A 17,600-nucleotide genomic window follows, 5' to 3' on the forward strand; every position below is an offset into this window, starting at 1 on the left:
GGCAAAATCTACCCGTGCCTGGTTTACGGACTATGGTATTTCTGTTCTAAATTGGCCCGCCAACTCCCCTGACCTTAGCCCCATAGAGAATCTGTGGGTTATTGTGAAAAGGAAGTTACAGAATGCCAGACCCAAAAACGCATAAGAGTTGTAGGCCACTATCAGAGCAACCTGGGCTCTCATAACACCTGAGCAGTGCCAGAAACTCATGGACTCCATGCCACGCCGCATTAACGCAGTAATTGAGGCAAAAGGAGCTCCAACCAAGTATTGAGTATTGTACATGCTCATATTTTTCATTTTCATACTTTTCAGTTGGCCAACATTTCTAAAAATCCCTTTTTTGTATTAGCCTTAAGTAATATTCTAATTTTTTGACACACGGAATTTTGGATTTTCATTTGTTGCCACTTCAAATCATCAAAATTAAATGAAATAAACATTCGAATGCATCAGTCTGTGTGCAATGAATAAATATAATGTACAAGTTACACCTTTTGAATGCAATTACTGAAATAAATCAAGTTTTTCAAAATATTCTAATTTACTAGCTTTTACCTGTATATATAAAATATAAATACAATATAAAATAACTTGTTTCGCAGGGAAACCTGTGAAACAGGCTTGAAGGGATGATATAGCCTGTGTGTTTTTTCTTAACCTAACGTATATTCCGCTCCACCCCGGTATTGAGCACTGTATAACAGATAAACATAAACCTCGACTATATATATATATATATATATATATATATATATATATATATATATATATATATATATATATATACACACATATATTACACTGTACATACTGTAATATATACAGTATGCATATTGTACACATTACATTGAAAACTAACCCTTGTTGCTTCCATGACAGCTAATAATAGTTTTATATTACTACTCTGGTGTTGTGCTTGTCTAAGTGTACCTAATATTGTGTCCTGTGCCTTGCATCCTTCCGGTTTTATGAAAGAAAGAAAAAAAAAAAGAAAAAAAAATTCCACAATCATAGGTTTAAAGTCTGTATCGACCTGTAGGAGTCGGCCACGCCGGATCATTAACTATGTTATGCTTCGGAAACGTCAGGGTCTTATCTGCATTTTACAGTCAGGCGAGCCTTACAAATGGGGGGTACTTTCATGGTCCCCCAAACCCCTCCCGCCCCCGTCGAGGCAAGCCTTCCCTGACAAATGTTAGGAGGACAGAGGCAAAAGTCGTAATCTCTCAAGCATTTCTAATGAGTTTTTCCTCCCACAATTATTTGATAAGAGCACACGCCACCGGCGGGCGACGCGTGTGATACACTAGCTGCCGCACGCCACGGGCTTGGGGGGGCCAACATTGCAAGCGATACAAGGCGAGAGGCTGGAGTTATGACCGTTGTTACTGATCTGGCTCTGCGTATTCTCAGCACACCTTTGACAAACACCTACTGGAGGCCTTAATCCTCATCCTTGACCTCCAGAGCACTGCCACTCACCACGCTGAGTCCCAGCTGCTCCCTCTGCAGGTAGGGAAGGTTCCTGCGCTCCAGGCCGGCCAGATAGTGCTGCAGCCGGGAGTAGGTGTAAGGGTAGCAGTAGGCGAACTGGTACACGTCGTCCTCTCGGTCGAAGCAGAAGGCGAAGGACATGACGTAGTTGCGGCGGTGGTCCGGGCAGCGGTAGTAGTAGACGTTCTTGGCGGGGAGTCTCTGCCTGCCGGACGACATGTTTGGATTATCATTCAATCGGAGGAGACGTCGGCAACTCAAACCGACGGAGAGGATGTGAATTGTTTAAAGAACTGATGTCGAGTGTTTGTTTGTCTGGAGTGAAGAGATGTCAAAAGCAATACTCTCACAGAACATTCATATTTCTCACAATATTTAACCTTCAGTCGCAGCTATAATTGAAGATGAATCCTAAATGCCATCAGCAGGTATCAGTTAATGTCTGTCTATCAGTGTGATGGACAGCGGTTGATGTTTATCACGTCTTCATTCCATTTGTACCACTGACTGGTTATTCCCTACGTGATTACTATAGGGCGTCCCCAGCATTGAACGGATTATCGGCTCGCATTTAAACTGTCCTACACAAGGTCGGTCTAAGAGTCAGGTCGGATACAAAATGTGAACACGGTAGGCTACTGTCAGTTTCAAACACTGATGACATCTATTAAACAAGACAGGAAGCAAGGAATTAAACAGAGACAGAATTAAATCTGGCTCAATTGAGGAGAGACGTCCGGGCTGTACTCTTGCACAGTCTCCATCACGCTCTGACGGAAGATTGAACGCCTCCTCTTTTATTTGGACTTTCCCTGATTACATGGCAACAGCTGTTTCTAAGGGACGGGGGTCGTAAACAGCCATCGCCTTTGATTACAACAGTTATGTATATATGCCTCTGAAGTCAAACATTTTGTAAAAATATGCCTCTAAATTAAAACAATTTGTAAAAATATGCCTCTAAAGTTAAACAAGATTTTGCAAAAAAATATGCCTCTAAAGTCAAACAACCTCTTCCAAAAATATGCTTCTAAAATCAAACAACCTTTTGTGAAAAAATATGCCTCTGAAGTCAAACAACATTTTGTAAAAATATGCATTTTAAAGTCAAACATTTTGTAAAAATTTCCATTTAAAATCAAACAGCTGGGTAAAAATATGCCCCTAAAGTCAAACAACATTTTGTAAAAATATGCCTCCAAAGTCAAACCGTTTGTAAAAAATATGCTTCTAAAGTCAAACAACATTTTGTAAAAATATGCCTCTAAAGTCAAGCAACCTTCCGAAAAATATGCCTCTGAAGTCAAACATTTTGTAAAAATATGCCTCTAAAATAAAACAATTTGTAAAAATATGCCTTTAAAGTTAACAAGATTTTGTAAAAAAATATGCCTCTAAAGTCAAACAACCTCTTCCAAAAATATGCCTCTAAAGTTAAACAAACTCTAAAATCAAACACATTTAAAAAAAAAAAATGTGCCTCTGAAGTCAAACAGTTTGTAAAAAACATGCCTCCAATGTCAAACAACCTCTTCAGAAAGTCAAACAACCTTTCGTAAAAATATGCCTCTAAAGTCAAACATTTTACAAATTATGCCTCTAAAGTCAAACAACCTTTCGAAAAATATGCCTCTAAAGTCAAACAACTTTTTGTAATAATATGCCTCTAAAGTCAAACATTTTACAAAAATATGCCTCTAAAGTCAAACAACCTCTTCAAAAAATATACCTCTAAAGTCAAACAACTTTTTTGTAATAATATGCTACTAAAATCAAATATTTTCCAAAAATATACCTCTAAAGTCAAACAACCTCTTCTAAAAATATGTCTCTAAGTCAAACAACCTTTTGTAAAAATGTACCTCTAAAGTCAAACATTTTATAAATTATGCCTCTAAAGTCAAACAACCTTTCGAAAAATCAGCCTCTTAAGTCAAACAACCTCTTCAAAAAATCTACCTCTAAAGTCAAACAACTTTTTGTAAATTATGTCTCTAAAGTCAAACAACCTTTCGAAAAATCAGCCTCTTAAGTCAAACAACCTCTTCTGAAATTATACCTCTAAAGTCAAAAAACTTTTTGTAATAATATGCCTCTAAAGTCAAACAATTTGCAAAAATATGCCTTTAAAGTCAAACAACCTCTTCAAAAAATATACCTCTAAAGTCAAACAACTTTTTGTAATAATATGCCTCTAAAGTCAAACATATAGCAAAAATATGCCTCTAAAGTCAAACAACCTCTTCCAAAAATATGCTTCTAAAATCAAACAACCTTTTGTGAAAAAATATGCCTCTGAAGTCAAACAACATTTTGTAAAAATATGCATTTTAAAGTCAAACATTTTGTAAAAATTTCCATTTAAAATCAAACAGCTGGGTAAAAATATGCCTCTAAAGTCAAACAACATTTTGTAAACATATGCCTCCAAAGTCAAACCGTTTGTAAAAAATATGCTTCTAAAGTCAAACAACATTTTGTAAAAATATGCCTCTAAAGTCAAGCAACCTTCCGAAAAATATGCCTCTGAAGTCAAACATTTTGTAAAAATATGCCTCTAAAATAAAACAATTTGTAAAAATATACCTTTAAAGTTAAACAAGATTTTGTAAAAAAAATATGCCTCTAAAGTCAAACAACCTCTTCCAAAAATATGCCTCTAAAGTCAAACAAACTCTAAAATCAAACACATTTAAAAAAAAAAAATGTGCCTCTGAAGTCAAACAGTTTGTAAAAAACATGCCTCCAATGTCAAACAACCTCTTCAGAAAGTCAAACAACCTTTCGTAAAAATATGCCTCTAAAGTCAAACATTTTACAAATTATGCCTCTAAAGTCAAACAACCTTTCGAAAAATATGCCTCTAAAGTCAAACAACTTTTTGTAATAATATGCCTCTAAAGTCAAACATTTTACAAAAATATGCCTCTAAAGTCAAACAACCTCTTCAAAAAATATACCTCTAAAGTCAAACAACTTTTTTGTAATAATATGCTACTAAAATCAAATATTTTCCAAAAATATACCTCTAAAGTCAAACAACCTCTTCTAAAAATATGTCTCTAAGTCAAACAACCTTTTGTAAAAATGTACCTCTAAAGTCAAACATTTTATAAATTATGCCTCTAAAGTCAAACAACCTTTCGAAAAATCAGCCTCTTAAGTCAAACAACCTCTTCAAAAAATCTACCTCTAAAGTCAAACAACTTTTTGTAAATTATGTCTCTAAAGTCAAACAACCTTTCGAAAAATCCGCCTCTTAAGTCAAACAACCTCTTCTGAAATTATACCTCTAAAGTCAAAAAACTTTTTGTAATAATATGCCTCTAAAGTCAAACAATTTGCAAAAATATGCCTTTAAAGTCAAACAACCTCTTCAAAAAATATACCTCTAAAGTCAAACAACTTTTTGTAATAATATGCCTCTAAATCCCCACCTCCGGAAGAACTTTGAACATGTCACGAGGGAGGTGCTGGACATTGAGTCCAAATGGACCATGTTCCGCGCCTCTATTGTCGAGGCGGCTGATTGGAGCTGTGGCCGCAAGGTAGTTGGTGCTTGTCGTGGCGGTAATCCTAGAACCCGTTGGTGGACACCGGCGGTGAGGGATGCCGTCAAGCTGAAGAAGGAGTCCTATCGGGTTCTTTTGGCTCATAGGACTCCTGAGGCAGCGGACAAGTACCGACAGGCCAAGCGGTGTGCGGCTTCAGCGGTCACAGAGGCAAAAACTCGGACATGGGAGGAGTTCGGTGAGGCCATTGAAAACGACTTCCAGACGGCTTTGAAGCAATTCTGGACCACCATCCGCCGCCTCAGGAAGGGGAAGCAGTGCACTATCAACACCGTGTATGGCGGGGATGGTGTTCTGCTGACCTCGACTGCGGATGTTGTGGATCGGTGGAGGGAATACTTTGAAGACCTCCTCAATCCCACCAACACGTCTTCCTATGAGGAAGCAGTGCCTGGGGAGTCTGTGGTGGGCTCTCCTCTTTCTGGGGCTGAGGTTGCCGAGGTAGTTAAAAAGCTCCTCGGTGGCAAGGCCCCGGGGGTAGATGAGATCCGCCCGCAGTTCCTTAAGGCTCTGGATGCTGTGGGGCTGTCTTGGTTCACAAGACTCTGCAGCATCGCGTGGACATCGGGGGCGGTACCTCTGGATTGGCAGACCGGGGTGGTGGGTCCTCTCTTTAAGAAGCGGAACCGGAGGGTGTGTTCTATCTATCGTGGGATCACACTCCTCAGCCTTTCCGGTAAGGTCTTTTCAGGTGTACTGGAGAGGAGGCTACGCCGGATAGTCGAACCTCGGATTCAGGAGGAACAGTGTGGTTTTCGTCCTGTTCGTGGAACTGTGGACCAGCTCTATACTCTCGGCAGGGTCCTCGAGGGTGCATGGGAGTTTGCCCAACCAGTCTACATGTGTTTTGTGGACTTGGAGAAGGCATTCGACCGTGTCCCTCGGGAAGTCCTGTGGGGAGTGCTCAGAGAGTATGGGGTATCGGACTGTCTGATTGTGGCAGTCCGCTCCCTGTATGATCAGTGTCAGAGCTTGGTCCGCATTGCCGGCAGTAAGTCGGACACGTTTTCAGTGAGGGTTGGACTCCGCCAAGGCTGCCCTTTGTCACCGATTCTGTTCATAACTTTTATGGACAGAATTTCAAGGCGTTGAGGGGATCTGGTTTGGTGGCTGCAGGATTAGGTCTCTGCTTTTTGCAGATGATGTGGTCCTGATGGCTTCATCTGGCCAGGATCTTCAGCTCTCACTAGATCGGTTCGCAGCCGAGTGTGAAGCGACTGGGATGAGAATCAGCACCTCCAAGTCCGAGTCCATGGTTCTTGCCCGGAAAAGGGTGGAGTGCCATCTCTGGGTTGGGGAGGAGATCTTTCCCCAAGTGGAGGAGTTCAAGTACCTAGGAGTCTTGTTCACGAGTGAGGGAAGAGTGGATGGCGAGATCGACAGGCGGATCGGTGCGGCGTCTTCAGTAATGCGGACGCTGTATCGATCCGTTGTGGTGAAGAAGGAGCTGAGCCGAAAGGCAAAGCTCTCGATTTACCGGTCGATCTACGTTCCCATCCTCACCTATGGTCATGAGCTTTGGGTTATGACCGAAAGGACAAGATCACGGCTACAAGCGGCCGAAATGAGTTTCCTCCGCCGGGTGGCGGGGCTCTCCCTTAGAGATAGGGTGAGAAGCTCTGTCATCCGGGAGGGGCTCAAAGTAAAGCCGCTGCTCCTCCACACGGAGAGGAGCCAGATGAGGTGGTTCGGGCATCTGGTCAGGATGCCACACAAACGCCTCCCTAGGGAGATGTTTAGGGCACGTCCGACCGGTAGGAGGCCGCGGGGAAGACCCAGGACACATTGGGAAGACTATGTCTCCCGGCTGGCCTGGGAACGCCTTGGGGTCCCACAGGAAGAGCTGGACGAAGTGGCTGGGGAGAGGGAAGTCTGGGCTTCCCTGCTTAGGCTGCTGCCCCCGCGACCCGACCTCGGATAAGCGGAAGAAGATGGATGGATGGATCACTGAAGGCCTAGGTGGGAAATGCACGGCCCGCCACTGATTTGTAGTGCGTACCATTTGTGCCAAGAAGTCGGAATTTCCGACTTCCTAGTCGTTTATTAGCAGAAAATAGTTTGTTTTGGCAGTCATTTCTAGTATTTTTTTTTTTTTTTTGCAATTTACTGCTGATTTAACAGTGTTTCCCTCACTGACGTGTGGTGAGGTTGATGGCTGGTGAGGCACTGACTTCATCACAGTCAGATTTACAAACATATGAACCCTAAAGAGTATCTTATTCACCATTTGATTGGCAGCAGTTAACGGGTTATGTTTAAAAGCTCATACCAGCATTCTTCCCTGCTTGGCACTCAGCTTCAAGTGTGGGAATTGGGGGTTAAATCACCAAAAATGATTCCCGGGCGCGGCGCCGCTGCTGCCCACTGCTCCCCTCACCTCCCAGGGGGTGAACCAGGGGATGGGTCAAATGCAGACGACAAATTGCATTACACCTAGTGTGTGTGTGACAATCATTGGTACTTTAACTTAACTTTAACTTTACACATACAAACTGTAGCACACAAAAAAGCACATTTAATAAAAAAAACGTTATTATGGTCTTACCTTTACTTATAAATGAAGTCCATGTGCCGCAACTAAAGCCCTCACTTCAACTTTCCACGTGCAAGATTGAATCTATTTAAAATAGTGTAACCGAGGGTTTATAAATGTCGCCTATACTGTATGAAACTACAAAATAACAAACACGGAGGCTCCAGTTTACACGAGGACCACTTTATTTACCTTCTTTCAAAAACTTCCGCTCCACTCCAACGTGTCGTCACTTCCGCTCTTAGCGCCTTCAAAATAAGAGCTCAAGGCATATACTGTATAACAGCGCATAACAGGAACTTAACATCACAAAGAGGAAAGCCCATGAAAATTGTCATGTCTGTGTGATCATGTTTTTGTCTTAGTCATGTTTTATTTAGTTATTGGACTTTTTAGTTTCTGGCTTTTCACTCCCTTGTCTTGTTTCCATGATTACCCATTAGTTTCACCTGTTCCACGTTTGGACTCATTGTGCACTCTTATTTGTCACCATAGCAACCGTTAGTTTTCACCTGTCACGTCACGCACCTGTTTCACGTTTTGAGTCACGCACCTGTTTTCGTTAATCATGTCTGTAGTATTTAAGTTCATTGTTTTTCAGTTTGTCTTTCTGGTGACATCCCCATATTTATGCTTCTGCACACTCTCCAGACACTTATGATCCTTGCTGCTCTTTTTCAAATTTTTGTTTATTAAGCCACAGTTAGTGTTTTTTGTTGTTCATTGTTTTTGCCTTTCTGCAAGTGTTTGGTTTCATAGTTTGTTCTCCGCCATTGTGCGCACCTTTTGTTTGATCCTTTTTTTGTAGTTTTAGTGTTTAAATAAATCATGTATTTACCTTCACGCCACATCTGGTCCAATTCACTTGCACCTCGGGAGAACAAACCAAGCCAAAGTCCAAGTCTTGACAAAAATAGGTTACAAAAGTTATTTAATAAGAAGCCAAAAAGTGCAAAAACAATAATGTTCGTGTTGGAGGAGTTGTGAATTAGGTACACCTGCAGTCTGCAGGTGTACCTAATGTTGTGGCCCTGCAGTCATTCACAACTCCTCCAACACCAACATTATTGTTTTTGCACTTTTTGGCTTCTTATGAAATAACTTTTTTAAATAGATTCAATCTTGCACGTGGAAAGTTTAAGTGTGGGCTTTAGTTGATATAACAATTCTACGGCGGGGGTGCAGGAGGCGGGATTTCTGCGAGCCTCAGCCAGTGCGTCTTTTGCAGCCGTTTTATGATCGCTCAGCACAAGAAATACGTTACACACATACAGTTGTTGACAAAATACACTGTACATTATATACCTCAGCTAACTAAACTATGGAAATGTATAATATAATTCATATAGCAATACAGTCTCACTGCACAGCAGGCCAGCAGTTAGCCGAGTCCGGAATCCATGTTGAGGCACTGGGTGACGTGCCTCAACTGGCTGCTGAACACCGCACCGAAAATTCAGCGATTTTAAATAAAAATGATCTAAAACTGGTGAAGTTAAATGGAAAATAACTTTATAGTATAATCACTGGATACATATAACAATTTAATTAATTTTTTTTCTTTTTACATTTTTTTTCTTTCCATGATGGCACGTCACTGGTTTCCCTACATGGTGGGTACTGAGATGCAAGCAGGCTGCGTGCTAAAAAAAAAAAAAAAAAGCTGACTGCTCTTTGCACCTCACGCCAGATCAATGGGGTATGGGACAGTCTGCTGCAGTGCACACAACTTCTCTGCTTACGCCACCTGTTTTCAGTTCACACCCTTCACCCCCCCCCTCGCAGAGTCGTCGTGAAGGGTGTAGCACGTGACCGCCTTTGCCTCTTCTACCTTCCAAATATCTGCAGCACTGTCACTTTTGCGAGGGTTCTGACAGTCGGCGTAGAAAGTCCACGCATTGGGGGGAAAAACAGCTCTGCCGACAAAAAAGTCATGCAGATGCTGCGCAGAGATGAGGATAAAGGAGGACGGCGGTGACTGATTGATGGCTGTGCGGTGTTTGGATCAGGAAGAAAGGTGGTATGAGGAGATAAGGAGGAGATAAGGGAGCGGGGAGATGGCAGATCCGGGTCTGATACGCGGGAAGGGGATGGCGGCGGGCTGAGGGATGGCAGGGCCGCCTGTAGTGAGCGAGCATCTCTGGCAAGAGACGAGATGGAGATGGTATCGGGCTGTGCGATAGGAACCGGAGGGGGGGGGGGCTGACAATCAACAAAACGGGACAGACTGTTCGCCGCCGGCTCTCAGAACTTCCCTCACCCCGAAGGAGGGAGGAAAGACAGTTTGATGCCTTTGCGCAAACACGTCGCGTGTCAGCTTTTAAAGGCCGCCGAGGGGTACGGTTCTGCTCGGGTTCGGAAAGTCTTGTGCGTCATCTTGTGCCCGCGGTGACGAGGAAAGACGAGGAATGTGACGCGCCCAAAAAAAAAAAAAGGACGACGGTGGAGGACTTTGGGGGTCATGTGGGCCTTGAGCAGAGGTGTGGACTCGAGTCACATGACTTGGACTCGAGTCAGACTCGAGTCATGAATTTGATGACTTTAGACTCGACTTGACAAAATGTAAAAAGACTTGCAACTCGACTTAGACTTTAACATCAATGACTTGTGACTTCACTTGGACTTGAGCCTTTTGAATTGACATGACTTGACATGACTTGCTACTTTCCCCAAAACCCAAAGATGAAAAAGTTATTCGGGAGCGCTCCGTATTTTTCATTGTGTACTTGTCTATCAGCGTTGCGTGTGTCAGCTGGTGTGGTCTCAGTACAACAGCCAATCAAATTAGATCTACTTTGTTTTCATCACACAGCATTCATCCAATCAAATTGCAGGACAACCAACGAAGAAGACATGTCCAAACCACACGCCAGTGAACAAAAAATGATACCTAAAATAATTTTGTTTGGGTATAAAAATTACGAGGTGGTCAACACAAAACGGTTTGCAGTATGCAACACATGCGGTTCGAAAATTACTGATGGAGAGGCAACAACTTCCAACTTCGTCCGGCATTTGAAGTTGCACAAAGAACGGTAAGTTTTGAATGTAAGATAACGTTTATTGGCTAAGTAACGTGACTTTTATTTGCTGTGTAGTTAAATCAGTGAGGCTGTAAACTCACTGCTAACGTTATAACGTTATTGCAAACACGGGAATCTGTTGCAGTTCACTACCTTATTCATACTTTTTGTTCAGTGATTTTTTTCAAGCAGGGTTACGTTAGTCAATATATCACACGTAACGTTAGACGGCGGTCAGCAGCACTGCGTATTTTAGCCACCTAAAAAAAGACAAAAATAGTAAAATAAAGGTCAGTTAAAATGTATACTATATTATGAATATGTGTACCGCTTTAGCTAGCTTTCTGACATACTGTTGGTTGTTTACCTCAGTGGTCCCCAACCACCGGGCCGCGGCCCGGTACTGGTCCGTGGATCGATTGGTATCGGGCCGCACAAGAAATATTTTTTTTTCTTTTCTTTTTTTTAATTAAATCAACATAAAAAACACAAGATACACTTACAAGTAGTGCACCAACCCAAAACAACTCTCTCCCCCCTTTTGTTCTGGGCATTGAACATGAAGACTCTTCCTTCACTGTTCCGAGTGGCCATGAGAGTCTTGGCAGTGCCTGCCTCCAGTGCTCCAGTGGAGCGAGTTTTCAGCCATGGTGGCATCATACTACGCCCCCATCGTGCACAAATGACTGACAGACTCTTGGCTAATTTGGTCTTTTGCAAATGCAATGCAGCATAGGGCCCTGAAATATAAAAAGTACAACTTTTTTGTTATGTTCACGTATATGTCATGTTTTTTCAATGTTAACACTTTTGTACAAATAAGTACATTTGCACTTTATTTTTCAATGTGTTTGTTCTGTAAAGGAATGAGTCATACCTAAGACTATAAAAATGGGACCCATTACCTCCCTGTTTGACACTCAGCATCAAGGGTTGGAATTGGGGGTTAAATCACCAAAAAAATTATTCCCGGGCGCGGCCACCGCTGCTGCTCACTGCTCCCCTCACCTCCCAGGGGGTGATCAAGGGTGATGGGTCAAATGCAGAGAATAATTTCGCCACACCTAGTGTGTGTGTGACAATCATTGGTACTTTAACTTTAACTTTTAATGTTTAAAATGACTGGTTAATAGTGTTTTTATAAAGTGCAATGTCAGCACAATTTTCTTTCCTGCAATTTAAAATGCACTTGTTTTAATAAATAAATACAGCGTTTGAAAAGCATACACAATCTGTGTTAATATATTAGTCTGTGGTTAAAAGGACTTGAAAGGACTCGAAACTCAAAATGCAGGACTTAGGACTTGACTTGAGACTTTCCAGTCTTGACTTTGGACTTGACTCGGACTTGAGGGCAAAGACTTGAGACTTACTTGTGACTTGCAAAACAATGACTTGGTCCCACCTCTGGCCTTGAGTACTCGGGATGATGTTTAATAAGAAATTATCGAGTTCGAGCCTATTATCGAATCCTCTTATCGAACCGATTCCTTATCGATTCTCTTATCGAGTCCAGATAGGTTGTTGTATATGGAAAAAACACACAATATTTGGTTTAACAAAAGCTCACTTTTATTATATAAGAAAAAAAAATCTAATAAATAAATAAATATTGACTGTTATCCCCCTAAAAAAATTAAAAAAAATAAATAAATATTGACTGTTGTTACCCAAAGTATATTAAGTGGGTTTTTTCAGAAAAACAAATATATTTGGTTTAACAAAAGCTCACTTTTATTATACAAGACATTTTTTTTATCTAATAAATAAATAAATATTGACTGTTACCCCCCTAAAAAAATAAAATACAATAAATAAATATTGACTGTTGTTACCCAAAGTATATTAAGTGGGGTTTTTCAGAAAAACAAATATATTTGGTTTAACAAAAGCTCACTTTTATTATACAAGAAACATTTTTTATCTAATAAATAAATAAATATTGACTGTTACCCCCCTAAAAAAATTAAATAAAATAAATAAATATTGACTGTTGTTACCCAAAGTATATTAAGTGGGTTTTTTCAGAAAAACAAATATATTTGGTTTAACAAAAGCTCACTTTTATTATACAATATTTTTTTTTATCTAATAAATAAATACATATTGACTGTTACCCCCCTAAAAAAATAAATTAAAATAAATAAATATTGACTGTTGTTACCCAAAGTATACTAAGTGGGTTTTTTCAGAAAAAACACGTATATTTGGTTTAACAAAAGCTCACTTTTATTATACAAGAACATTTTTTTTATCTAATAAATAAATAAATATTGACTTTTACCCCCCTAAAAAAATAAAATTCAATAAATAAATATTGACTGTTGCTACCCAAAGTATATTAAGTGGGGTTTTTCAGAAAAACAAATATAATTGGTTTAACAAAAGCTCACTTTTATTATACAAGAAAACATTTTTACCTAATAAATAAATAAATATTGACTGTTACCCCCCTAAAAAAATAAAATAAAAATAAATAAATATTGACTGTTGTTACCCAAAGTATATTAAGTGGGGTTTTTCAGAAAAACAAATATATTTGGTTTAACAAAAGCTCACTTTTATTTTATAAGAAAAAAATGTAATCTAATAAATAAATAAATATTGACTGTTTCCCCCCTAAAAAAATAAAATAAAATAATTAAATATGGACTGTTGTTACCCAAAGTATATTAAGTGGGGTTTTTCAGAAAAACAAATATATTTGGTTTAACAAAAGCTCACTTTTATTATACATGAATTTTTTTAAATCTAATAAATAAATAAATATTGACTGTTACCCCCCTAAAAAAATAAAAATAAAATAAATAAATATTGACTGTTGTTACCCAAAGTATATTAAGTGGGGTTTTTCAGAAAAACAAATATATTTGGTTTAACAAAAGCTCACTTTTATTATACAAGAATTATTTTTTAATCTTATAAATAAATAAATATTGACTGTTACCCCCCTAAAAAAATAAAATAAAATAAATAAATATTGACTGTTTTTACCCAAAGTATATTAAGTGGGGGTTTTCAGAAAAACAAATATATTTGGTTTAACAAAAGCTCACTTTTATTATACAAGAAACATTTTTTATCTAATAAATAAATAAATATTGACTGTTACCCCCCTAAAAAAATAAAATAAAATAAATAAATATGGACTGTTGTTACCCAAAGTATATTAAGTGGGGTTTTTCAGAAAAACAAATATATTTGGTTTAACAAAAGCTCACTTTTATTATACAAGAACATTTTTTAATCTAATAAATAAATAAATATTGACTGTTACCCCCTAAAAAAATAAAATAAAATACATAAATATTGACTGTTGTTACCCAAAGTATATTAAGTGGGGGTTTTCAGAAAAACAAATATATTTGGTTTAACAAAAGCTCACTTTTATTATACAATAATTTTTTTTAATCTAATAAATAAATAAATAAATATTGACTGTTACCCCCCTAAAAAAAACAAAATAAAATAAATAAATATTGACTGTTGTTACCCAAAGTATATTAAGTGGGGTTTTTCAGAAAAACAAATATATTTGGTTTAACAAAAGCTCACTTTTATTATACAATATTTTTTTTTAACCTAATAAATAAATACATATTGACTGTTACCCCCCTAAAAAAATAAAATAAAATAAATAAATATTGACTGTTGTTACCCAAAGTATATTAAGTGGGGGTTTTCAGAAAAACAAATATATTTGGTTTAACAAAAGCTCACTTTTATTATACAATAATTTTTTTAAATCTAATAAATAAATAAATATTGACTGTTACCCCCCTAAAAAAATAAAATAAAAAAAATAAATATTGACTGTTGTTACCCAAAGTATATTAAGTGGGGCTTTTCAGAAAAACAAACATATACAATAACACAAAAACAACCTGTCTCTGTGATCACTATAGGTGTATAAATAATAATACAGTGTTAAATAAAATCAGTCCCTTGGGCACAAAACTGAAAATAATACAGCTCTCTAAAAAGTGCACTTCTGCTGCTATTTGACATAACTGTTTGTTATGACGCTTTGACATTTTTTAGCACTTTATTTCTTTATTGAAAGAAAATTCTATGAAGAGAAAAGTTGTTTGCAAATGTGGTTACAATGCTAAAAAATGAAAAGTTAAAGCTAAAAAAAGAAATACACTTTATTGAGTTAACATTATTTCTTTATGGGGGAAATATGTGATGAGCTACGGCAGTGGTTCTCAAATGGGGGTACTTGAAGGTATGCCAAGGGGCACATGAGATTTTTTTTTTAAATTTTCTAAAAATAGCAACAATTCAAAAATCCTTTATAAATATAAATAAAAACCTATCTTTTTTTTTCCAAATAGTTCAAGAAAGACCACTACAAATGAGCAATATTTTGCACTGTTATACGATTTAATAAATCAGAAACTGATGACTTAGTGCTGTATTTTACTTCTTTATCTCTTTCTTTCAACCAAAAATGCTTTGCTCTGATTAGGGGGTACTTGAATTTAAAAAAAAATTCTCAGGGGGTACATCACTGAAAAAAGGTTGAGAACCACTGAGCGAGGGAATATAACAACTACACTACCCAGCATGCAACGGGAGTGTTGTTGCATGTCCTCACCCAGCAGCTAAGAATGAGGTTATGAGCACGCTGTGAAAGTAAACGTCAAGAATTCAGCCAACACGCCTCGTCTGCATTATTTATAATTAGACAGACAACACATATACGGTGTGATTTTGTTTTGTTTACAAGGAAAGAAAAAGAAAAGTACCGAGACGTGCGAAATTCAAAATTGCAATTTAATAAGCTAACCCGGCCGCATTGGCATGTGATTTCATCATCGATATATAAACTATCAGACTGTGTGGTCGGTAGTAGTGGGTTTCAGTAGGCCTTTAATTGCTGATGCGGGTTTATTTATTTTTAAATGCGCCGAAAAATAGCTTGGCACTCAGCATCAAGGGTTGGAATTGGGGCTTAAATCACCAAAATGATTCCCGAGCGCGGCCACCGCTGCTGCTCACTGCACCTAGTGTGTGTGTGTGTGTGAGACTATCAGTGGTACTTTATTTTTAACTTTAAATCAAACTTAAGCCTATCCAAACAAATTGCCCTGATTTCCAGAATCCACCTTCCTCGTTGGGTAAACACTTGGAAAAGTCACCAGGAGCTTTAGCAGTGCCTGGAGGTGACGCTTCATTCTCTTTACATATTTCTCTGGTCCGTCGACGCAAACCAATCTCTCCCATGTCCCACTTGTTGGAGGGGAAGTGTGTGTCACCTTGCCAGAGAGTGAAAAAGTCCCGGCTATTGATTTTAATTACCGCTGCTTGTCGTGGCATTATAGTTATAGGCTAGGGGGGGAAAACCCTGTGGAAGGTTTGAGCAACGCCGAGAAGCGACGCAGCGGCTTTAAATACCACAGACGAAAAGTCAAAAATCGAAACAAAATAAAATCCGAAGCACATCCAGGAAACATTCCCTGAGGTTTAATCTGAGCGGCTCCTGTTTGGCAGCTGGCAATTTGTTTTATCTAAATGGTTACCTTCTCCCCTGCCCATCTCTAGACGCGGTACTGTGCTGTCGCTCCCAAACAGAATTATCACAACGTGGGAAGAAAGGAAGGTATAAAAAAAAAAAAAAAAGAAATCCAAAAAATGCTTTCCCTAGATAAGACGCTCACACGTGGTTTTACAATTCAGCGACTACAGAGACACATACACACCAACAAGGTCATGGGGTCAGGTAATACATGAGTGTAGGAACATTTATATTGTCAGAATAATTGTATATAAGTTATCACACAACTTGTTTGCTTGTAGTTCAGGTTGCCCTGCGTGAAGACCGGTGGCCCTAGTTACTATCTACTTGTGCTCACAAAGCTGTCCTTGTTCTTATCAAGCAAAGGCGGATAGCTTGTAAATCTCCACTGTGTGCCATGGAATGCGCCTCGCCGGAGAAGTGTCTGTTTTTTAGATCTGGACAGCCAAGGGAGGGGCCCTATCAGGACCCGAAGTCTCCAAGAAGATAAGGCAGACGAGCAGAGAGGGGGCGAACCCGACGCCGCTCCAAGCACATTTTGTTTTCACTGTTTATGACCCAGTGCTGGGCTGCTGCATAATGTGACCCCTCCCCTTAGAAGCAGCTTCAGCTATGTAATCTGGGAATGCCCACATAAATGGGGACGCGCTGGGACTTTTTCCTCAGAGCATGGGGTGACGCTGTACGAGGGTGCAGGTCCACGCGCTCTCCTCATGAGCTAATCTGAATCCTGTCTCTGTTTGATTCCTTGCGTCTTGTCCTGTTTAATAGATAGTTCGGTGTTTGAACCTGACATATATAAACTAGAAGAGGCAATTCCTAAAGGAATCGCGTGTGAATGCTCCAATGCTGAAGCTGAAGTGAAATGCTGACATAATGTAGTATCAATGTAGGAATAGTTTGAATGTTGAAGAGCTGACGCCGAACTTGAAATGCTAATGGAACGTAGGATGAATGTAGAAATGGTTTGAATGTTGAAATGGTTTGAATGTTGGAATGGTTGGAATGTTGAAGAGTTAGAATTTCCAGGAAAACCGGAATTTGGTTTGGAACTTGGGAAAATGTTAGGTTGAATGTCCAGGATGTGTTGATGTTGGAATGGTTTGAATGGGTTGAAAAATGTGGGAATTGTGCAACTTGGAAAAATGTCCCATTCATTTCAATGGGAACTTCCTGGAAATGTGGGAATTTTGGGAAAAGCGGGATTTTTTTTGAAAATGATTAGGAGCAATGAATGTCCTAAATGAGCTGAATTGGTCGGTGTTAGAATTGTTTAAATCGGGCAAGAAACGTTGAAGTAGTAAACGGTATTAGGAAATTTCAGGAAACTGGGGATTTTTTTTTAACTTGGAAAAAGGGTAGTTTGAATTTCCAGAATGGTGGAAATTCAAACTAAGGTGAAAACTAAGGTGAAAGTTTGAAAAATGGTCAATTTATTTTGAATGGGGAAAATG

General features: G+C 39.0%; 1 protein-coding gene across 1 annotated transcript in view; it reads right to left on the reverse strand.

The window, feature by feature from the left end:
- agbl4 (AGBL carboxypeptidase 4) overlaps nucleotides 1–17,600 on the reverse strand; it is a 1,010,561-nt gene that overhangs the window by 451,961 nt on the left and 541,000 nt on the right. Inside the window, exon 5 of the mRNA XM_061976109.2 lies at nucleotides 1,486–1,702. Coding sequence (XP_061832093.2) covers nucleotides 1,486–1,702 — 217 coding nt within the window. The remainder of the gene's footprint in view (nucleotides 1–1,485; nucleotides 1,703–17,600) is intronic.

Source organism: Nerophis lumbriciformis, linkage group LG14, assembly GCF_033978685.3.
Source record: "Nerophis lumbriciformis linkage group LG14, RoL_Nlum_v2.1, whole genome shotgun sequence".
NCBI lineage: Eukaryota > Metazoa > Chordata > Actinopteri > Syngnathiformes > Syngnathidae > Nerophis > Nerophis lumbriciformis.